Source organism: Corvus hawaiiensis, chromosome Z (genome assembly GCF_020740725.1).
Source record: "Corvus hawaiiensis isolate bCorHaw1 chromosome Z, bCorHaw1.pri.cur, whole genome shotgun sequence".
Lineage (NCBI taxonomy): Eukaryota > Metazoa > Chordata > Aves > Passeriformes > Corvidae > Corvus > Corvus hawaiiensis.
The window spans coordinates 46,288,030-46,312,351 of record NC_063255.1 but is presented as its reverse complement, the minus strand read 5'-3'; the positions used below and the strand labels follow the sequence as shown (position 1 = coordinate 46,312,351).

The 24,322-nt window shown below is 44.0% G+C and overlaps 1 protein-coding gene across 1 annotated transcript in view; it reads left to right on the top strand.

Moving 5' to 3' along the window:
- The window catches only part of MUSK (muscle associated receptor tyrosine kinase), a 57,903-nt gene extending 53,145 nt beyond the window's left edge, over nucleotides 1–4,758 (top strand). The window contains exon 17 of the mRNA XM_048292706.1: nucleotides 54–4,758. Within this exon, the coding sequence (XP_048148663.1) occupies nucleotides 54–730 (677 nt within the window). The 3' untranslated portion in view covers nucleotides 731–4,758. The remainder of the gene's footprint in view (nucleotides 1–53) is intronic.
- The last annotated feature ends 19,564 nt before the right edge of the window (nucleotides 4,759–24,322 follow it).

Genomic DNA, 24,322 nt, shown 5'->3' with positions numbered 1-24,322 from the left:
CAGCAGGACTCTCTTTGCTACCCAAATGACCTGTGTGGTCTGTCCTCTCCCAGGCGTGTGTGCGGTTGGGAAGCCGATGTGCTTGCTGTTTGAGTACATGGCCTACGGAGATCTAAACGAGTACCTGCGTGACCGCTCACCCCGCAACCTCTGCAGCCTGGCGCAGGGCAGTCTGGACACAAGGATTCGCCTCCCGAACCCCCTGGCACTGTGCTGCACCAGCCAGCTCTGCATTGCCAAGCAGGTTGCTGCTGGCATGGCGTACCTCTCTGAGCGCAAGTTTGTCCACCGGGATTTGGCCACCAGGAACTGCCTGGTGGGGGAGAACATGGTGGTCAAAATTGCTGATTTTGGTCTCTCAAGGAACATGTATTCGGCTGACTATTACAAAGCAAATGAGAACGATGCCATCCCCATCCGCTGGATGCCCCCTGAGTCCATTTTCTACAACCGCTACACCACAGAGTCTGATGTGTGGGCCTATGGAGTGGTGCTGTGGGAGATCTTCTCCTATGGCATGCAGCCCTACTATGGGATGGCTCATGAGGAGGTCATCTACTATGTGAGGGATGGGAATGTCCTCTCCTGCCCAGACAATTGTCCCCTGGAGCTCTACAACCTGATGCGCCTCTGCTGGAGCAAGTTGCCTGCCGACCGGCCAGGCTTTGCCAGCATCCACCGCATCTTGGAGCGCATGTACGAGAGGGCTGTGGCCAACATGTCGGTCTGAGGGGTGCATTTTCTTCCTTGACTCCTATGTCCACCTATCCACACTGACTTGGACCAGCCCATGAGCTCTGAGCAATGCTGGCTTCACACAAAGTCTGCTCAGGGGAGGAGAAACGGCTTGTTCCACTACCAAGACTGGACCCCCTTATGCACCTCCTTGAGTGGGACTGTACCTCCCAAACCACAGGGCTGACATTTAGCCACCAAGACAGGACTCAGGTTGCTGAAAGTGCTGGCCATGCTAACTCAGTACTTATATTTAGCATTTCCAGGAGCACAGGATTGCCCAGGGAAGGCAAAACAATGTTTCTTCCTAACTAATGTTTTTTCCCTGCCTAACAGGTCCCGCCATGCCTTTCTGCATTTATGCTCTTGGCTTTTACCTTTTCCCCCCCCTTCCTCTTACGTTTTCAAGTATTATTTAAAAAAAAAAGATTGCAGAGTTCAATCTTCTTTTGGGGATATTGTTTATTATTTTATTTTTGCATACTGTTTACTATTTTGTTTTTGCATAACTAGTTCTTTTTTGCAGATAAATGATGTTTTTGAAGCCATAGGCCACTTTCTTCTTCCTTTTAACTTCCACTCTCATGACAATAACACTGACAGAATCAAAACAGGAGCCTGCTGGACTACTGGCAGCCACCTGCGTCTTATGTTACAGAGACAAGCAAACTCCTGTCAAGCATGACACTTTCCATTTTTCAGTGTGGGAAATCCAGAGTGATGTTCATTTTATGTTTGTTAAACTCTCACCTAAAAGCTTTCCTTAAGCATTGAAGCACTTCTTTCCTGCTTTCCCCTGAAGCAAAAAAGCCATTTGGTGCTAAGGGAGAAATTAATCCCAAAGGCCTGGTCCTGCACCTTGTAGGCATCCAAGGTATGTTTATTTGCTGCTGCATGGTCCTCACCGTGCCAAAAGCAGGGAGAAAGGTAGCCCCTGTTGCAGAAATGTGGCAGGTTGAATTAATTGTTTATTTCCTTTTCCTTTACAATCTTTGCCTCCTGCTTCTGGTTTTCCTTTCCTGAGAGTATCTCCTAAGTCCCACTACAGTATTTGCTGGCCACCTTTCCTTGTACTGCATTTTAGAGATACAGAAGTAAGGAAGGTGGATATCTGCCAGCAGTGGCCTTCAGAGACAACCTGTCAGTTAGGAGAAGGTGGAGAAAGTGGGTGCACACAAGAAGTATTGCCAACTGTCCACCTGCAGGGCAAAGATGACACTGCCTCAGTTACACATAGCCTGCAGCCCATCTCCAAACGCCAAGTGCTTCTCTGCTAAAAGTGCTCCAAATTGTAATAGATACTTCAGTGACAGAAAAAATTTTATTCCTCTGGTGACAGGTGTAAGATTTTAGCTCTTGTGGAGTGAGGAACAGTTGCCCCAGAGCCTCATTGCTGATACAAAATATATTCTGAGTCTGGGATGTGGATTATGACTGAAGAGCAGGAGTGCCAGTGAATGAGTGTTCAGTGTGGCTTCTGTAACTGGGACACACTGGTTTAGCCTACCCAGAAAGCAGCAGCAAAGACCAGCTACCTATGGTTTCTGAAAGGTAAGCTTGAAAAGATCTGTCAACCATTGTGAAGAACAGAACTGGAAAGAACATACTTTCCTCTGCTGCTCTCCTGTTTGTTTGGGTTTTTATTTTTATTGTATTTTTTTTTAATAGCCATAGTTTGTACTGACTGTGGCCACAAGAGCGTAGTTTCACGTTTTCAGACCACTGGTGTCATTTTCACTTGGAGCAAAGAGCTTGCAATTACCAAAGACAGTGGCAGGGAGGAAGTTTGGGCTGCAAAATGTTGAAGTGCTAAAAGGGTATCTGCACAGTGAGCACAAAATGGCCAGTGCTGTCTTACTCATTTAGCAGTCCTACCAGGATGCTACTATGACACAGCAGTTTACTGAGGTTTGGATGCTAAAGACAAATACCCTCGAAAACCCCAAAGCCCTCAATTTAAATAAAAGTTATACTAGAGTCCTTATATAGCTCCTGTTACTGCATTATGACCACCCTGCAGTGTGCACCATTAAATTTTTGTTAGGTTGTATCAGTTCCCCATCTGTCTTCATGTTCTGAGGAAGCAGGAGCGAGGAGGCAGGCCTGGAGGGATGGGGTGTGAGTGGCATCCCCTGCTGAGTGGCATCCCCAGCTGAGTGGACGTGCCTGCAGCCTCTGCCAAGCTGAGCCCAGCACTTGCAGCGTCTCTGTAAGGTTGGGTGCACATTCAAGATCCTTGCAGTGCTCAAGGCACCAGGCATTTTGTCACCCTCTTTAGAGAGGGTCAGAAGTTGTGTGTGGGTAGTGGTGTGGGTCCATGTACCTAGCACCTCCTCTGAAGATGGAATGATTCTCAGGCTAAGCAAAGTGCACAGTAACAGATGCAAAACCTGCACCATGAGCTAAATGTAAACAAACACACCCATTTACAGTCTGGAGGACAGTCTGCCTTTCTGCCTTCTAGGATCCCAGTGCTGGCTTCAATTGTTCATTCTCCCTTTCCCCCAGGAAAATGATTTTGAAACCACAATTACAGCTTTCTTCTTGTTAGCTGCCTGTAACGGCACATGCTTGGAATTTTCATTCACTTCCTTTGTGAAAGAAAGACTCCCACAAACTTGGAAGTGTAACCCTTCTCATCTCATTTTCCTTTCCCAAATGCTTCTCTCAGCGACCCCATACTTAGGACAGCAGTGGAAAATTTGGTATTCCTCATCCAGCATTCCAGCCTTTGCATTATAAGCATGCACTGAAGTATGTGGCAGTCAGAGACTGCAGGTCGGGAGGGAAAAAGCTTCCTTTGTTGCAGGAGGAAAAGGATCATTTCAAGACAGACTCAGAGAAGCTCTCAGCAACGTGCTCTCCAGGGATGATAATCGCTTCTGCGTACCGATCCAGCAGGAGGGCTTAGCACCTAAATGGTGCTGTCCTGTGAGGATTAAACTGTAGCAGAACTTCTGCTGCCTTAGTTGTGTAGCTGGATTTTACTGTTTCCTTCTGCTGTACACTTTTCAGCTTGCTAGGAGCTGGAGGCTGACTGCTTTCATGACATGCCTTCTTACATAGATTTTTTTTCTCCTCCTTATGTTTAAGATTCTGCTGTCTTCATTCTCTGCTATACAGTCTGCTACACCAGATTCTTCTAGACTTCCTGTATTATTATCATGTAACATGAATTATTTTGAATGGGAATAAACAAAGGGATTATGAGAGAGTAGAAGAGAAAGAAAAGTTTGTTACTCAAAAAATTGCTTGGAAGCAAAAATATTTTGCTTCTCTAGTTTGGATTTATAATTCATGTGGAGAGAGAGGATGAATCAAAAATGAACATTTTTGTGTTCATTTTAGAAAATTTGTGTGCTGCAATGCAGAGCACTTTTCTACATTTAGTTCTGTCCATACTGGCCCAAAAAATATGGAACACTTCATGAATTTGCATGTCACCCTTGTGCAGGGACCATACTAATACATGAATTTAAAATGAACCTTTTTGGTGCTTCGGTTCCCATTCCCACTGATAGCAGAGGGAGCCAGCAATCTGGGGCACTGGATGAGAACCCCAAGAAGAGGATTTGCAGCACATTCAACGTACCCATTCCCTCTGGAAGTGTGCTGCCTTAAACACTGGCAGCACATATATATCTTTATCCTGGGTAACTATTGCGACATCCGATCAGCCAAAGAGCACAGAAATCCTCTCATGCTCCTGTGCCTTTATTTAACAGTTGCATTTAAAATGCACTTTTATAAGCATATATTCCATAACTGATTGGACACTGTTTGCTACATGATCAAATTTGGTTCAGAGGAACTTCCCTTCAAACACTTTGTGGGCTAAACGTAACTGTCTCGTCTCATTTACCCAAGGGTGTATGGTAGTTATTGTTCTGCGATTGTTATACCTTCATGAATGATGGCTTTGAAAGACATCCCTAGCAGAGATGTACATTTCTCATCATCTCAACTTGTGTAACTCATGTGTGCAATATTTTATAAAATAAAGAGACATTGAAAAGTATAATACTAATGCTTTTCTCTCTATTCTCTCCAGTATGGTTTTGTTTTTTGAAAATGGACGTATTTCATTTTATTAAAATATCTTTATTACATATTTACAGTGGTTACATTGCAGTAATAAGTCAACTTACTATGTGTGCTCAAAGGCATGTTGTTTTGGTGGATTAAATTTGGTGCTATAGGAACACCGTAAGAACCTTTACATTATGAGAGCACATTAAGGGCTGGACAAGGGAAAGGAGAATGTTTTCACAGCAATGTGGATTGCAGTCCTTTGACCACTCTCTCAAGGTGTAAGATGTCTCACATAGATGGGAATGACATCTGTCTCCCTCCCAATATCTGGTGGTATTTGTGCCTGGATTTTGATCTCACACCTAGATGTGGGGAATTAAAGTGTGACATAAAATCAAAAGGGAATTGAGTTTGCTGTCTGTAGAACACAGCTGAGCAAAGTTTCCTGATAATAGGTTTGTCTAAAAAAGCTGTAACTCCTTTTTTCTGCTCATGATCCTTGAGATGAACTCAGTAAATCAGTGAGAATTTTAACTATTTCAAAATGAATTGCAAATCTTTAACACTCAAAAATGGGGAACCAAACAAAATTTTCTGACTACAGTTAGCCAGGCAAACCAGGAAGTACACTCTTTTTTCTCCCTCTTCCCGCCCCTCCGCCCCCACCTCAAATAAAATCTAAAGCGTTTTCTGCAAATCGTCTTGCTAGAAACCTTAGGAAAAAAAGTGTTTTGTAAGTGTTGTCCTTGCTAAAACAGTAAATAATGAATTAGGAAAGGAGTTATTTTTTCATCCTCTCAATCAGATTGAATCATATTAGAGAGCTGGCTGTTACATGCCAACTTTTTCAGTGCACAAAGAGAAGCAGTTATACTCATTTCCCATCACCAAATGAACAGACTTTTGAATCTGTAGAGAAACATTCTTCTAGCCTGGCTAAAAGGCTGACCCTGTGACAGGATCTGTTGTCTTCAGCAGTACAATCTCTGTCAGGCTTCCCTTCTTCCAACCGCCTTCTGAGGTCACCTGAACCAGACAGCACAATGGGATGTCCCCAGTGCCTTGAGTCACCCTGAGTATTTTGGGTAATTCAGCCATCCTGCATGAAGCAATGCGAGTAACTTGTGGATGGGAAAAGCAGAAGCATGTAATAAATAATTTTGTTTTTCTTGGCTTTTATATGTGATTTTGTAAATGCATATCCTTGTGTTTGTGTATGTGTGTATGGGAACAGGTTGAGGAAGCTTGCTTTGTGTGGAGGGCAAAAGAGTTTTCAGTCAGCCATCTATGCAAATTGTTTGTTGTGTCTTTCCATTCATTCTAAAACTTCGCATCTGCAGCTGAACGTAATGACATCTCACTTCCTCAAAGGAGATTTGAAGTCATAAGAAGCCTTTGCTAAGTTTCTGTCATTTCAGTGATGTGAGAATTGCTGCCCCTCTGCTGCTGGTGTGGAGCTCTAAAGTAACATGAAGAAGGTTTTCATATTTCATAAAGAATTCAGAGGCTTTAAAATGCAGGACTAGGATCATTTTCTTATAAGCAAGAAGCAAAAAAGGAAAAAATCCCCTATCAATTTACCTACTCCACCAAAACCACAGAACCTGTTGTAGTAATGTCATGTTTCTCAACCTTGGGAGAGTAATTTTGCACTCAGCATTGACAAATCTTTAGAAATTTAGAAACCTTTCTGTACAGTCTTGCTGTTCATAGCCAAGGGCATTCCTTAGAGGCCTCTGTCTATACCAGTGGTAAAGTGGCCAGTTGTAACTATAGAAAGGGGAATATCTGATGAGCTCGAAGTTGCCCTTAAAACTAGTACTTGCAATTTTCTTCAGTGCTGGAGTGGTAGCCGTTAGCAAAGGTCATACTTTATACCACTGACATATTCATGTGTTAACACACCATCTTATAATGTCCCACTAATTCGGTATTGAATAAATAAGAGTTTCATGAGCAACTGATAGAATGTTTTATGATAAATTTAGGACAAAAAGCAATCAATTAATTAATTATATTTATTGAAGAAATATTTTCCTTCTGTCTGCTGGGGTGCTTTAAATCTTGTGCCATTTATAGGCCAGTGTGCTTACTTTGACTGTGAGATAACCACACTACACATTTCTACTGGGCATGAGTGAACATGTTGAAGCACTTGTATGTTTATCTGCCCTCCCCCGTGGCTCTTATATAAAAGAGATGTTACACCTTGGGAGTTTATATAGGCTAGCAAACTTCTATATAAACAAAAAACCTAATGGAAGCGGAGATCTATGCAGAAATGAGGAGTGCCAGATGAATGAATGAGGGTTATTCACCCTCTGGATGTTGAGATCACCATGTGCTGAATTTGACTTCTTATTTATAGCAGTGCTAACTTCACAGCAGCGACACTGAAGGACAGGAGGGCTTTGGTTATTGTGAAGATGGGGAACTTCCTGTGGCTGGCTGTGAGCAGATGGGATGACGTGGGATCACTGCATGGAAAGTGCAGCAAGGAGCAGGACATTCGTCAGTTGAGGAGCACACAATTTTCCTGAGGGATACAGTACCAGGCACGCTCAGTCCCATGCTGGATTCACTCAGATTTGGTTGAGATTTATTTGCAGTGCTTTTGTTATTTTTTCTTCTGTTCCGGAACACAATGAGGTCTCCTGATGCTCGTGCTCCAAGACCCTGAACTCTCCACACCTTGTGCTCTTTTCAAGGCAAGCAGCAGGACAGCCCTACTCCCTTTCCGTTCCTCCCAACAATGCACCACTTTCATCTGATCACAGGGTCCAGATAGGTGCCTGTTTGTGGAGCAGGACATCACCAGCAAACAAGAATGTTTCCACAACTCTTACAGTGGTGAAGAGGTGTGGCTGTTTGGGCCCTGCATAGATCAGCATTAACCCTACCCCAGGTGGGTACCTGACCTGTGATACAGGTGCAAGTCTTTATGGGGCTGGGAGGCTGCATTTTGTTTGGAAAGAGCTCCTGGAGAGGACTGTACAAGATGTTCAGATCAAAACTTTTAGCAATGAAAAGTCACCCTGGTTTGTGTGTCATTACTGGCCCTGATGAAGTTTGCCAGGAGGATCTGCATGCCGCTAGGCTGCTGCTCGGCTACATTTCAAGAGAAACTGCCCTGATTTATAGCTCGGTGTCAGTAGCACATTGCAGTCCAACAGCCGTGGACTGGCAGGGGAATGGACAAGATGACTTGGTATTGGTATGTCTTACATGTGAGATCTTCAAGTCAACAGCAAAGCATTTTAATGATCTGTCCTCTCATTAATCTCAGACGTGAAAAATTGTGACTGTCTGGGCACCAGGTGACACCTGTCCAGACAAAACAATAAATTTTTTAGCCAATTTATTTTACTGTGTAACACACCATACAGACACAACACTATGATACTTATACACTGTGCTGAACAGGATTGCTTTTTGCTAACAATGTGCACTATTGTCCCGAGTCTACAGGACAGAGGAATATTGGATTTAGCTTGTATGAGATAAATCCTGTCAATGAGAGGGACACTCTGCCTATTTGGAAACATACCCTGACTCAGCAAGACTTGCACAAATATTTTTCTTGGACAGCTACCATGCAGTCAAGTAGCTGCTACTACACATTTGCCCTTTTATGCCAATCCAGACAAAGGATTATCTGTTAGCAATAAGTTTTTAAAAATAACTTGAGATAAAGTGTTAGATTAAATTCTTACACATGACATAAAATTATCTCTGTCTACAATAAAAAGTATGCACAGTTCATCCTTTTGGAACTCTGAGATCCTCTTTGCCTTCACTGGCAATTCTAACTTTACTCAGAGATTAGTGGGGCTGATAATTATTCACTGCTTCTGCCAACACTGGAGTAAAGGGGCTTCCAATGATCTTAAAAACAAGGATGCAAAAAATCATACACAGGGAATAATTAGGCACATATGAGGCTACAGATGCCAAAATATGAACACATTTAAAGAAAAAGAAAACAAAACAGATTACACAAATTCATATGGGAGAGGCCTGTCAATTTGCATTCTGTTTGATGGTTTCAATGCTTCACAGTGCTGTTTTCTAGACCATTTTGGAGGAAGAAAGAGCAGAAAACCTACTTTATGGATGTAGGTATGACCTGAACTGGTGCTTTTCTTAAACTATCTGCTGGCAACAGTTGTAGTCATGATACCAAATATCTGTCCTTCTGATGCCCAGTTTACTGCTCCTATTCTAAATTCCTTTGCAGAAGGGCCTAGGTTGTAAAATCTGGGCTCAGATCACAAGTGTCTCCCACCAGAAGGATAATTGGTTGGTCTGGCCTTGGCACTGCCATGTAACTGGACGAAAAAATGTTAAATTTTTGTTTCCCTGTACTGTGTTTAAGTTTCTCTTGGATAATGCTGTAACACCTTCTGAACCAAAACCTGAGCATCCTTCAATGGGCAAATGCCCTGTGTGCACCTGCAGGGCTAAAAGAATCAGAACAAACTCCTCCTGCTACAGCTTGGAGTATTGCTACTCACTGACTGTGTCAATGATTTTTGCTTGTGTTTCCAGCTGGCAAGAGATGCAACAGTATTAAACATTGAAGGGAAATAACTGAAAGGTATAACGAAAAATAGACCAGATGATACAGAGTAAGGAGGCAACTTCTAGAGACTGAAGTCCCTACAGCTTCACAAGGTACCTGCACTTCAGTTAGGAACTCTAACCCTGTGATCCCGCTGTGGCAGTTGGGATTGCACAGAGAGATTTTCCAAGTTAAAGTCATGAACACATGCATTTGGAGCCCTTGTCTCTGAGCAATCCATAGGGAAATGTATGCTGACAGGTGAATGCATACTCCATTGGATTCTGAAGTCCATCTGTGTCCCTAAGGCAACCCCTGCACTGAACTGATTTGGTCACACATATTACAGGATCATGTAATATTATTCCTGCAGATTTGGCAATACCATAACTTGTAGAACACCAACACAGTATCAGCAGCAGTACTTCTTACCAAGTTCTTTTTCTATCTGGTCACTAGCAGCTCTCAGTCCCCAGCTTTAAATGATTGCAGCCAAATGCAGTTCTTTCAGTTCCAAACCGTGAAACCATCGGCCTAAGCAGCTGGCTGCCTGTGTCTCCTGGGGCAGTCTTTTTCCAAAGAAACCCGTGATTCATCTGCAGATGGCTTCCTGAATCAGCAGGCAGCTCCACCCACAGCCAAGAAAACCGGCAATCCCAGTGCTTGCTGCCCCAGCAAGGATGTGAACCCAGCGCTGGCATGGACCTCTCTGTATTTTCAGAAGCTTCTTGCTGTTTGTTTCAGGCTCAATGCTTGGCTGGGTGGTAGGAAGGAGAATGATTTGTGGGACACACTGTTCACCATGGTGGAAATTTGTGTTGCTGAGACAGCTGTGATACTGCAGGACAACATCCACAAGGCACCCCAAGATGGGTGTGACTACTTTTGGGATGGCTTTTCTGTCCTTCTGAGGAACACAGTTTGTCCTAGCCAAGCAGCAGCAAGCATGTTGATGATGTTACCGAGTAACAGACATGGTGGGATACAGCAGGGATCATTTCCTGATCGGCTCCATTTCCTGGGGAAGGAAAAGTGGGGCAGAAGTATGAGACTCATCCTTCACCCTTCGCCTGAACAGTTAGTGCTGCTGCTTGCCCTTGAAGTTAAACTTCCTGTGATTTTGGCACTATCAGAAGAAATTTGTTTGCTCAGAACATGCTTGAAAATGCCAGTCTCACTATTGACAGCAAAGTTTTTGTAATGTCAACAATTATGCAAAGCAAAGATTTATAACACTTATGCTGCTGTAAATACAGATGGTTTTGATCACATAACACAGTTTTTTGAGTTGCTGCAAATTCATGCTGCAGTTAAATAAGAATGACCTCTACTTGACCTCCCCTGGCAGTTTCCCACACGTAATTAGAGATCTTCTGGCAACAAATTTATGATTAGATCCAAACATTTTGGCAAATTCCAGATATAGAAATTTCTGGTAAGCTGAGATTCCAAATAGCCTGATGCTGTCCCAGGCACATCTTCCAGATGTACAATTTTGGTGGCAGGCGGACAAGGAAAATTTCCTCTCTCTCTCCTTCCTCTTTCCCCTTGTTTCAGAGGTACTTTTATAAAGAAAAGCCTCCTGGTAGCTGCTGGCTGGCAGATTAATAGGTTACAGCAAGCTCTGGGGAAGTGCCCTTCCTGCGCTTCCTACAAGGTTTGTCTTCGTTAGAAGTAAATGCATGTTTCAATAAAGCCAAAATCCAGTAATTTTTCACCTACAGCAGTACAAATTCATGCTGTGAGTCTCCCAAGTCAAAATGACAAGAGGGCATTGGAAGTCCCCTGCCTTTTAATGCTTGCAACATTGTGTTGATCAATGCAGCAGAGGGACAGCAAGTGGTGGAAACAAGGAGACATAAAGCACCTTCCTATGTCCTATAGTGGTGGGAAGGGGAATGCTGTAAATCAGGTTCCAATCAGGCAAACCATCAGACCCAGGACATAATTGAAGGCCAGTCCAAGGACAGCTAGAGGTACAATGCCATCTCCATGGGAGACCCAGCAGGCAATGGGTGCTGGGGCCACTGAGATCATAGAATCATCAAGGTTGGAAAAGACTTCTAAGATCATCAAGTCCCACTTGCTTTACCCTTAGTTTTACCTACATCTCCATCCTGAACAAGCAAATAGGTGGCCTTGGAGCCCTGGTGAGCTGCTCAGCAATGTTCACTGAAGCAGGTTTTTGTCTAGAAATCATTTTCCTAATTCTGTCCAAACAAAGTCATCAAATGTACACAGTCAATAGCACAACAGAAATTTTGTGAGACCCACCACATCCAACTCATTATTTGAGGCTCATACAAAATGAGATAGTCTGCCTGTTGGTGAGCAAAGAGAGACTCTCTACTATTATTGTGAATGGACTGAGATCAAGATAGTAATTAATCCCTATTGTGTATTTTGTATGAGCTTCTGAGAGCTGCCGTGAAGTCAATAGGTGAGAATACTTAAGCAAGCTTGCCCTAAGGGTGTGTGCAGTTTATCCCTTTCTGAGCACAAAAGCTCAGTATTTGGCAGAGACTTGTCTATAAACATCTGACTAGAACCCAAAAACTTGATGCCAAACAGGATAGTTCTGTGAAACAGGCTCAGACATGTTCTTCACCCTGCTTTGGGTAAAATACAGACAAAAGTATATTATGTATCATTACAACTGTTACATTTGGCATAATAGGGTCTGATCCAGCTTTCATTCAAGACAGTTGAACAATTCCCGTTGACCTCACTTAGGAGATGGCTACACTCAACAGCCTACTTCAGTTAAGTTAAACATAAATCCAAACATTCAGAAAGCAGTAAGGAGTGCTGCAATGGCTGCTTTTCCCTGGTGTTGGCACCCCTGGGGATTCAAGACAATGAATGTATATGAACCTTTCTGTGAGAAATTATTTTACAAAAAACCAAGCCCTTAGCCCTTTCATGGGCTCCTTTTTCCAGCAATGAACAAACTTCTTCCAGAGAGATACTTTATAAATCAGTTAAACTGAAACTGTGCTAAAACAGTATTTGGGAAACTGAGGCAGAGGGTGAAGATATTCATTACTTTCTTTCATTCTAACATATATCACTTCAATGGCTATTCCCTGACTTTCTTTAACAAAGCAGTGACAAATTTCTGTGGCTGTTCTGGGGCACAAAGCATTACTGGACAAAATTAATGCTGCTACAGAGTAGGAAATGGTTTGGATCATGCAGGTTTCATCATCACTAACAGTGGTCCTGGCTGGGTACCTTTCTGCTGTCTCTGTTTCAGTGTTAGTTTTGCAAAGGAAAGAGAAGAGCTGAAGGAATCAACTCTCACAGTGATTGCCCAAAATATTCACAGTCCTGACTAATGAAGACCTTCTCCCCTGTCCTCCCTTCAGATCTTGAGAAAACAAGACGATAACTTACATGACTTTTCAAGTAAGGCTGCTTTAGTCTTCTCCCTCTCAATAAAACAGCAAATTGAGGACAAGATAAGGCTAAGCATTGCAGTCAGTAGCATTGAGATTTGTGGAGGCTGAGACATGAGTAGTGACTAGTTCTTGGCTACCTAAAAAGCTACAGGTTGCATCTTCATCAAATGGAAACACAGAAAGTTAGAAACTCATGGATGGAAAAAAAAGCCCAAATAAAAATCAACCGTGATCTTCTATCTAAACAGAATTAAGAAATTTCAGGGAAAAGTAAGTTTCTCCCTCCAAAAAAAACCCAAAGAAGAACTATAACTGCTGAGCTCTGCTCCATGGCTTGTACAGCGATGTGGGGAGGGGTCACACAAGAGCGAGCTATACAGCTGTAAAGAGTAAAAGACTGGGAAAGTGACAACAGGTTTGTGGAGTCCAGATGCTTTGTAGGGGGTGTGTGTCTATTTTTTAGGGGATGCTGGACTGCCAAAATATGATGCACACTCAAATCACAGCCACAGAATATGCTGCCACAATGGAGAAACAGCACAGAATATTTTTGGGACAAGAATGAAATCAAAAAATCTGTTGACCTCCTTGAAGACAGGTAGGCCCTTGAGAAATTAGAGGGCTGGTCAGTCACCAACCATGTGAAGTTCTACAAAGGGAAAGTGCTGGATTCCGCACCTGGAATGGGGCTACCCAGGATGTACAGACAAAACGGGGAATGAGGGGCTGGAGAGCAGTGTTCCAGAAAGGGACCTGGAGGTCCTGGTCAATGACAAGGTGAATATGAGTGAGCAGTGCCCTGGCAGCCAGGAGAGCCACCCGTGTCCTGGGGGGCATCAGGCACAGCATCACCAGCCGGGCAAGGGAGGGGATTGTCCCGCTCTGCTCTGCACTGGGGCAGCCTCACCTCGAGTGCTGGGGGCAGGTCTGGGTGCCACAACACAGAAAAGCCACTGAGCTGTTAGAGAGTGTCCAAAGGAGGGCACGAGGATGGCGAAGGGCCTTGAGGGGAAGCCGTGTGAGGAGTGGCTGAGGTCACTTGGTCTGTTCAGCCTGGAGAAGAGGAGACTGAGGGGAGACCTCACTGCAGTTACAACTTCCTTGTGAGGGGAAGAGGAGGGGCAGGCACTGATCTCTCCTCTGTGGTGACAGGACCTGAGGGAATGGCCTGAACCTGTGTCAGGGGAGGTTTAGGTTGGATATTAGAAAAATGTTCTTCCCCAGAGGGTGGTTGGGCACTGGAACAGCTCCCCAGGGAAGTGGTCACAGCAGTGTTTGGACAATGCTCTCAGGCACATGGTGTGACTCTTGCAGATGGTGCTGTGCAGGGCCAGGAGTTGGACTTGATGATCCTTGTGAGTCCCTTCTAAATCAGCATGCTGTGAGAAGCGAAAGTCTGTGATTCTGTGGAAAGCAAAAGTCATGAGGAAGAGCTGGCTGAAGGTCATTTAATAGTTCCTTCACTTGAGTTTTCTTTGCATGCCCTGTGAGGGAGACAAAACCAACTCTTGGCTAGCCAGTACCAGTTCCAGGAGGGGAACAGTAAAGGTTTACATCTTTTGTTTCATGCTTTGTTTCTGGACCACAGTTCTCTTTGCCAGCACATTTCATGTGTCTCTGCGTGTCTTTGTGTGTGCTCTCAAACTTGTGGTGATGTCTGCCAACTCAAGCAGTCTTGGGCCACACACATCATCTATGGACTCTTAGAAGCAACAGCCGTTGCATTTCAGGGCAGGGAATTAGCTCATAAATATTTACAAGTCTGTCAGTTACAGAGACAGAGAGCTGTTAGCAAGACAGTTCTGATCAGAATGGGGGAGACGGGGCTTCAGCATACCTAACTAATCTAGTCTGGTAGTTGCCCAGCAAAATAATTTTTGAGCACAAGGAAAGCAGCTTCCCCCTCCCCACTTCACAAGTAAAGTAATTGCAGGATGGCTGCAAAATCCAGTACTGCTCAAAACATGACCCTCGAGGCTGTATTTTTTAATCCATAAGTGACTATATATATTTTTTAGAGACACTAAATAACTTCTCCCCATAACCTCACATGTTGTTGGAAATCAAGCACGAATACATCAGCTTGATAATGATTCAGAGTCCCAGTTCACACAGTCCTAGCCCCACTCAGGCCAGTACCAACAGGAGAGAGCTAAACATCCCCCTGGTGTCCTGACTCACTGACCTGCTTCCTAATGAGAAGACATAGCCATGCTGAGGGTCTCCTGCAGGGATAAATGCTGCTCTCACCCTTCTCTTGGCAGGGAGGCCCGGGAACTTACCAGCAAGGTGCCTCTGCCTGTGGGTGAGGGCTTGGTCCTAATCTGCCTTGGGGCTCCTGCAGCTGGATCACATCTGCAGGCACTAAACCAAACCTCTGAAGGCTGTGCTGGCCTTTGCCAAAACAGAAATTCACTGCTGCAAACTGGAAGCCATCCTTGTCTGAAGGAACCAATTTGCACACTTGAAGTACAGGCCCTTGGAAAATGTAATGTCTTCCTCAAAATTTAAATAGGTTTTTTTCTAAGAGGTCAAGGATTTTTTAGTAGAAGGATAGTGTTGAAAATTAGGAAGCTGTTGGTGTTTGGGTAATTTTATTTTTTTTTTTTTTAATTGACCATGGTAATAGATCTCAAGGCTTAGCACAATGTTTTAAACAATAGTACACCACCAGGGGACAGAGAGGAAAAGATGAGCCACAGTGGATAGGTGAGAGACTACAACATAGGAGGAAATGAGGGGGTTGATATGGATGGTCTTATCTTCCCTGATCCAAATGACATGAAACACAAACAGAACCCAAATGGTCTGGGAGTCTGGGCTAGACTGGCCTGCAGCAAGCTCAGCAACAGATATTGAACAAAACTTGGAGCTTCAAGCTTTGGTCAGAAGTCCACAGCTTTGTTGGACAAGGAAAAGCCTGAAGCCTGTGGATAATGCACAGAGATAAAGTACATCGCCCCATTTCCAGTTATTTCTCTTCTGCTTCTTCCTTTTGGCCCAGTATGTGGCATTGGCTTAGGTCTTGCTCTAACTGGTATATTTTGGGGCAAAGCTCCGAATATGCCCCTGGACCACAGACGGCTATCAACCTTTAGCCATGGTATTCACCAATTAAGTGCTCTCACTGAGACTCCTATCCATGGTTCCTCTCGGCTACTGCGGAAAATTAATCCTGTCCTGGCTGGAACTAGGATAAAAGCTCTATCCACATAGATTTGACTTTGGGATTAGGTCTTAAAGGAAAGCTTTTTTGGAGAGAGAATGCCTCATTTTGTGTTATTCCAGCACTCAGCTTGATGTATCTGTGACCCCAATGAAGTCTGGGCACAGGAGTCAAGCAGCACTGGCATGAGAGCAACAGCCTCTTGGCATATTTTATCCACTAGGCACTCAGTAAAGTAATTACGTGTCTTAAGCCACAGCTCATATTAAAGGAGTTTTTTGGTCAGTGCTTCTGCACATCACTGGATTTGTGTGGAAAGATTCTCCCACTTCTTTTGCTGGTTGGTTTGGCTCTCAACTCTTTTCATGGCTACATGAAAAAGTGAGAAAAGAAGCAATTTTTTTAACTTTTCTGTGGCTCTTGCAAGGCACAGAAATTCAAGGTACTGCATGCCCTTTAAGGTGTACTGGGAGCAAAAGAACCATGCCAGTAGAGGCTAAAAGTCCTGAGTCCTGCTTAATTTTTCCTGCCACATCCACTCTGGGGAATTTTTGAAGCCTCACTACGTGTCCTATCTCCAGCCTGTTGGGAGGGAATGAGACATACATTTATTTCACCAGTGACGACATGAGACACTCTGATGTCCAGCAAGATGAGACAAGATGAGAGATGTGCCTTTCATGCAACAGGAATGGAGGCAGCAAGTAAAAAATCTCAGATTTTTGCCAAAGATTACAAGAGTGTACCTGATGCTGCCCGTGCTGTCTACCCCTGAGGCTACTCTCAAAAAGCATGGCACTGGCAGCTCTGTTATCCTACCAAATGGTGCAGAGGTGAACATCTGCAGGGCCAACTCATAACACAGCTGAAGTAATGGCATGCAGTCCCCTATCTCCCCTAGTGTCAAACCCTCCAGCCTGGATGTGAGTCCTGGGAGCATGACAGTCTCTGGCTTCTCCACTGAAATCTTCCTTTTCAAAGCTGTGTGCATACTCTGCTTACTCTGACCTCATGGTAAATTATAGAGAGTGCTAATGACTTTTCTGTGTGTGTTCAGGAGTTTCCAGGAGGATGCTGAATAATAAAACAGACTCCAGCATGTTCTTTTCACAGCTCTTGATTTGCCTTATAGTATAAAATACAAATCATGGGGACTAAGGGACCACAAATTTGAGAACAGATTTTGGAGATAAATTTAAAAGTGTAACAAATAATGAAAATTTGTTATGATAAAACCCCCTGAAATGTTTTGCAAAAATCAATGCCACAATATGAAAGGACTCACTAGAGTGTTACTCCTCTGCTGAGGAACAGAGGAAAAATATTAGTTTTAGTGGGACTCATTGTTCTGAAATACAGAAGATCAGGTCTCTATCCAGGATGTACTTCATTTGCAGAGTTTTTGAAGTGGCAGAGAGATATAGACCATATAAGTGAAGGACAAAACTAGATGTCTGAGAAAATTTTTGAAAAACCACAGTGAATGCAACAGATATTTTGCAAAAATAAGAACTATCTGTAAGCAAGAGATGCACTTTCTTCAAGACACAGAAAATAATTTCTCAAAGTGCTTTTCTGACAGGCTGCAAAAGGTGTATAACTCAATGACTTAACTGGGCCTTTATATTATACTTCAAAATATCACCTTTTACTTTTCACTGGTCTCAATTCTACTCCTTTCCCCTACTCAGCAAAACCAATAAATGCATGTTTAATTTCAACCATGTGCTCGGATGCTTTGCTGGAGCAATACAGAGCCTTAACTCATGGTAGAAGCTGACCTCTGCAGGGGCTGCTGTGACACCCCAGAACTTGGGAAGCTGGCAAGTCTTACCCCACAGGCTTTTGCAGAACTAGAAATTTGCTCTATTACCCCATGAGAATCTCTCTGTGTGTGAGGGATCAAGCTCTTCTCTTTAATAGAAAACGGGAGCTGAAGTGTGGCTCTCTGCCCATTTGGTCCCTGAGCACTCCCAGGAAGCTTTTGTGTATCCTTTGCCAGATCTTCTTTTCTCTCAGTGAAACTGTTAAGTCCATGAACTTCTTGGTGATATTACATCCCTGGACTTTGCAAATTCTTCCTTGCCGAATTATCAGGAGGATGAATGCATGCTGTAGGGGGAATGTAAACTTTTACAGGAAACAGCAAGTGTCAGGTGTTGCAATATATATTCTATTTAAGGCTGTATTGGTACCAGGTTACTTTTTATTAAAGAACTTAAGAAAGACTGGGTAGAGGTAAGAGTCCTTAGAGGACAATCTGGTGCCACTCAAACCTTATGTCTTCATTCTGCATCAGTAATGTGCACTGACTTCCCAAAACAGAAAAAGCTGGTCTTCAGCCAGTGGTTTTCTCCTAATTAAGTCTACAGACTGTAGAGGCATTGTAAGATATATTTCAGAAATACAATCTCCAAAGGCCTGTGCTGGGTTTCTGAAACGTTTTCATTACAGGTCATCATCTGTGTGTATGAAATTTATAAAGTCTCACACTTTGTCATCAGGCCAAAACTCACGAAGATATATGCACCCAGCCTACCCTTTCATTCACATGTTCCTGGTCAAGTTCTTTCCAACTCCTTTTTTTCAGTGAAGATGCCATATAAATTTCTGGCTGAGGTCCTTCTACAGGTGGGAGAGAAACTCTCCTCTAAAGACGTGATCTTCCTGCATTATTCAGTGCAAAAAAAGGTGCCTATCTCTGTTCAGCGTGTACAGCACTGGAGCTCCTGCAGTCGTCACTGTGAGAAGCACAAGGTCTTGCAGTCCTTGATTAGCAGGTCCCATCTGTGGCCAAGTGGTGGCTGTCATGCAAGAGAAGGGTTAACGCAGTACTTGTGCTTGTGGCATGAGCTCTGGTGTGCCCCAGGTCAGAGAGAGACCAGCTGTGTTACTTCTGTGCGTTGTAGAAGCGACTTCAGCATCAAGAGGGATGCTGCTGGCTGGGCTAGCTAGCTGGCTTCTTTGCAGAGGGAACACGGCAGGAGCCGATGGTATCAGCTCACGTTAGCTCGGAGACAAAGGAAAAGAGAGGCTGTTTGGGTCTGGCTTCTAAGAGGTTTAATGTCAGAAGTTTCGCAACCTGAACAAGCTCGGAAGGGATGGAATGAGATGGGATCGTCCCCGGAGGCTTGCCCTCAGTTTTATAGAGAGTTTGAAAACCGCAGTGAAAGGGGAAAACAACCAATGAGTTACAAGCCAGGGAGAGGATACAATTTAACAGGAACCACTGGGAGAAACCGAGAGGCGGGAGTTATAACAGAGAACAATGAACAACCAAGTAACCGAGAATTTTCCCGAACCGGGGGAGGCGGCTTGTACCCTGGCACGACTTAGGCTTGTGAGCCGCCCCCTGACCCACCCTCTGAGTCTGCCTCTTGGGGAAACTCGATCCAGGGGATGGGCTGGGATTGATTGGCATCACGCTGCCCCAGCCCTGCAGAGGGCTGGGTCATAGCAACAAAGGATGTTGTGGTTTGATGCTGGCCCAATGCCAGGCGCCCAGGAGAGATGCTTGCTCACCCTTTCCTGCCACAGCTGGGCAGAGGAGAGAAAAAAATTAACGAAGGCTTCATTAGTTGAGATAAAGGCCGGGAGAAACACTTCAAGGGCAAAACAGGCTCAACTTAAGTTGCAAAGTGAATTTATGACTAACAGAATCAGAGGAGGATAATGAGAATAAAATAAGCCCGTAAAACACCTTTTTTCCCCCAGCCCCTCCCTCCTTCCCATATGCAGGGAGACAGGACATGAGGGCTTGGTCAGTCCATCACCGAGATTCCCTTCCGCTGCTCCGGGAGAGGAGTCTTCCCCTGTGAGGCCGTGGGTCCCTCCCACGGGAGACAGTTCTCCTGAACTTCCCTGGCGTGGGTCCGCTCTCAGGAGCAGCAGCCGCACCGCCCCTGCTGCAGCCTGAGCCCCTCCCACGGGCCCACAGCCCTCCCAAACTGCAGCGCCGGGGCTCTCTCTTCCCACGGGGTGCAGCCCTCCAAGGCCAGGCTGCTCCCGCCTGGAAGCAGGGCCCTCTCTCTGCACCGGGTCTCCCGCTGGATCACAGCCCCCTCCAGGCATCCACTCGCTCCGGCACGGGCACCTCGCCACGGGCTGCGGGTGGATCTCTGCATCTCCCGTGGATCCATGGGCTGCAGGGGCACAGCGGCTTCACCATGGGCTGCACCACGGCCTGCAGAGGAACCTCGGCTCCGGCTCCTGGAGCACCTCCTGCCCCTCCTTCTCCACTCACCCTGGTGTTGCCGTGTTGTTTCCCTCACGTGTTCTCACCTCCTTCTCTTCTCTGGCTAAAAGAAAAACTGTGTGTCCTTTGTTTTGATTTTCTTCTTAAATATGTCATCACAGAGGCATTACCAACCAGTGGCCAGTGGCATGTCCATCTTCAGAGCCATCAGGGATTTGCTCTGCTGGACATGGAGGAAGCTTCCAGCAGCTTCTCACAGAAGCCACCTCTGTGCCTCCCCACCCCCATCCTGCCCCCACTACCAAAAACCAGGCTGAACAAAACCAATACAAAGGGTCAGGGCCTTTGTGACATGACATGCCTCTAATAGTAGGGACAATGTGTTTTGAGCAGAGGAAGGACATCTCCCAGAAGGGAATACATACTGTGTTTCATGCCACAGAAGATGGAAACTGTTCCAAAGCTTTGGCTGTGGAGGTGCTCCTGTTTGCAGCCTGGGATGCCCTCTTTTCCTCAGCTCCCTAGCCAAAGGAGACTCATGAAAAAACAATTAAACAATACTATCGGGGTGAATTTTCCAGGAGTCCTGTAAAACACTGTGGTCAGCTGAAAACAAAACAAGGCCCAATCCCTGGCAGCAGATGTTCAGGACATTGGAGGATTGAACTTGAGCTGAGCCAAAATAAATCCCAAGGGGCAACAGAAAGTCAGCAACCTCCATTCCAAACAAGGGTTTCCTTCAGATTATCCACTCCTGTGGTGTTACTGCTTTGGTGTCAAGGTCCTGAAGAAAGCATTCTCTGAGACCAGAGGTCAGAAAAGATTCCACAAAAGTAGTAGACACCTCTTCACCTCTCACAGTGTTCTGGACCACACACTACTGCAAGTTATGGGCATGCCTCCAAAGAGAGGAGAGAAAACTTTGGCGATGCTGCTAGCTACAAACTTAAAAATTTTACTGTTACTACCTTAAGAAAATAAGTAGTAAATGCTCCCTCTCAAGCCAGTACTTTAGGAAAACTGTCTGCTACTCCATTGCAAACCCCCTCAGTATGAGGGCAAAGACAGTTTGTCCACAATGATGCAAAGGTATGAGTTGTGTCAGGGACACTCTTCTATCTGACTTTGCAGACTACCACAGAGGTGCCATTGATGCAGGAAAGTGCAAAGAACTCAGTTTTAAACCACAGACAGGGCCTTTTAAGGCAGCTTGTGAAACCTGGCCATTCAGTTCTCTGTAGGCTATGGGGGACCTGAGTGAGCAGGGATTATTTGGGGTAGGGCAAAAAGCAGGTGAAAGAGTAACAAAAAGTAACCTCCCCATCTAGTTTCAAACACAACGATCCCAGTTTATTCAATTTAAGATTACAAATTCTGCAAATGCTGGTGTCACGTCTGAGTCTGGACGTATGCTCGGAATGTTTCTGTAGCTGATAGGAATATACTGGAAAAATTCTAGAGGAGGGAAAAAGAAAAGTGCCCTAAAGGCATTGTTTTAAACTATAAATAGCTTCTAATGCAATGTCATAACTTTTGGATGTTTGAGTCTAGAGTTATTGCTAAGCTTTGATACCAAAGCAATGCACATGGGTCTTCAAACAATATTGTGCATTAACAAGCATGGTGTTTGTTGCTCAGAGGTTGTGCTCCCCAACAGACCTCTGACATAACCAGAGATGTAGCTGTACACCATATAGTTTTAATGCCGAGTTTCACACTACAGATTTTTAATGTCTCCATATATTCCCTTGGTCAATTCTTGAATATCTCATGGTTTGAATATACTGTTACACAATAATTCATTACCCACAAAGAGTTACGTCAAAACAGCCATCTATATGAAATTACAAAATGCTGAAGAAAGAGGCTGCCAAAGATCCAAAAAAAGAGGTGACATAACTACTTTTTGACAGAACAGAAAAAGCACTTATGTATGCATTTATTTTCTTATCAGATTTCTTATCAGATGATTAAGTGAATCAGAAATGATATTAAGTTAATGTCAAACTTTAATATTATATATGATTTTAAAAGATGTAACGAAGTCACATGCTCGAAGGCAACCTGAATTGCTGGGTTTACATAGAATGATTGTGCTAAAACAAAACAAAAGTAAAATGCAGAAAGTATAAAAGAAGTCCTTAGGGCTACTGCAGAAAACCCTGAAGGGCTAAAACTTTGTTCTTTCCAGAAAGGTACAGAAACAAGTTTGCTTGATCTCTGGTATGTGTGTCACTTCTGGATTCATTCAAGCTAGGAATATCACAGAGAGCTACTGTTTCAGTTTATTTCATTCCATTAATTAAAAAAAATAATAAAAAAGAAACTGACCATTTTTGTTCCTGAGTGTAATGAAGATCTGGAGATGCTGAAAATGTTGGTGTGGTGCCAGAAGAGTCCTTGTTTCAGCAAAAAGGACTGGTCAAGACTTGCCTTTAAAGTCTTTGGGCCCAATCCCATTGGATTAGAAAAAAAGTGTCTAATATTTGTGAAGTGCAAACATGTAACTTCATGGCAGGAGTGCCAAGAGAGGTGAAAAATAACAGGATAAGTTCCTGGTGAAAGTGGAAAACGGCTGAAATTCTGTGCGCACATATCAAATGAATATCTTCTTTTTCATCTTCTCCACCTCTTGCCTAAGGGCAAAATAATGCAATGATCCAACTAACAAGTGTATCCCTGCTGTCTCACAGTGACAAAAAACACAGACATCTTTATCCAGATGGTCTGACTTAAAAGATAAGCCAACCAGGAACAGTTTTTGAAAACTGTGTTGCAAAATAATCAAATTAATGTATTAAACACCTTGAGAAAATTCAGAACTGGCAAACTTCACACAGGAACTCACCATATGTTTTCCAAGGCAAAAATAGTAAAGTACACATATCTTCCTCCATGAAAGCCAGCAGCTTTATTGCCACCTGTCTGCATCAAGTATGCAACATGCACCAAGTCTGCATGAGAATGAGTCACAGCCACTCTTCTACTCCCTTTTCTTTGCACTGTGCTCCTCCTGCACAATGCAAAAATGAAACAAGAGGAGAAAGTGAAATTCGGAGAAAAAAGCAAAGAGAGACAACGTAAGGAAAATTAATGGAACAAAAAGATCCTGGAAGGCCAAATAGCAGGGCTGTTCTGTTCCACTGGGCACTGTGACATGGCAAATGGCTCAGGATTTCTATTATTTTATTACAAGCAGATCACATGCAATGGCTGGATCACCCATCCTGGGCAGCCTGCTGCTTCATAGTTTTTGGCCTTTTTTTTTGTAGAAAGTTTTTGTTACTCCTCTTCAGGGTTTGTCCTTTTGCTTTTGCTGGTGTAGTTCAGTTTTGGACAGCAAGAGAAAACATGCTAGTACATGGCATTTAACCATGGTGCCAGCTAGATCTCCACCCAAAAGATATAGAAAGTGGCTTGTTGGCAAAATCCCAGCTTTCACAAAACGTAAATCACACCAATCTGCATCATTTGCCTGCTGATGTGGATGGAGCAGCATCTATGGGGAAAGGAGAGAAGGGAGAAGGCACTATTATTTCTGAGTTTTCCAAGCCCTGAAAAACTATACTATGAAAAATGTAACTTAAATAAACAAAAAAACCCCAAATTAAACCAAAACATCAAAGTCCAACACAGTCTCATGTATGCCCATGATTTCCAGGTGCTGATCCATTCAAAGCCCATGAAGACTCAAGGGTGCTATGTGACCCCTTTGTGCTGTGGGAAGTGGCAGGGACAATGTGAAGCCAACATGTCAGAGGCTTCATTTTTTAAGGTCTGTATGTACAGATGGCTCAGCTATGGATCATGAGTGACACGCAGGGGAGGGGTCTGTGAGCAGAGAGAGGATGCAGCCGAAAAAAAAGCAAAAAAAAGCATGCAGAACTTGACAAAAACCATGCTGTGTAGCTGCAGGGCCACTCTACAACCATGCACTCACACAGTGCTCCTGGGCTTTCATAAGGAGACTGTAAACAAAGAAGAAGGAAGCAGAATGGGAAGAAAACCCAACACCTTTCTCAAGGGAAATTTTAGCTGAGAAAAAGCAATACAATAAAACAGGCACTCCTCTCGTTACCCTACAGTTGAACACAAGACAAGTTGAAGAAAAACCTTCCCTTTCATGCTCCCCTAAAAGCACCAAGCACACATCTTCTTCCAATTTTCAGCCCTTGCGCCAACATTTGCTATTAACCTCTCCCTGTCCGAAGTGAGTCTCTGAAGGTCCTCCC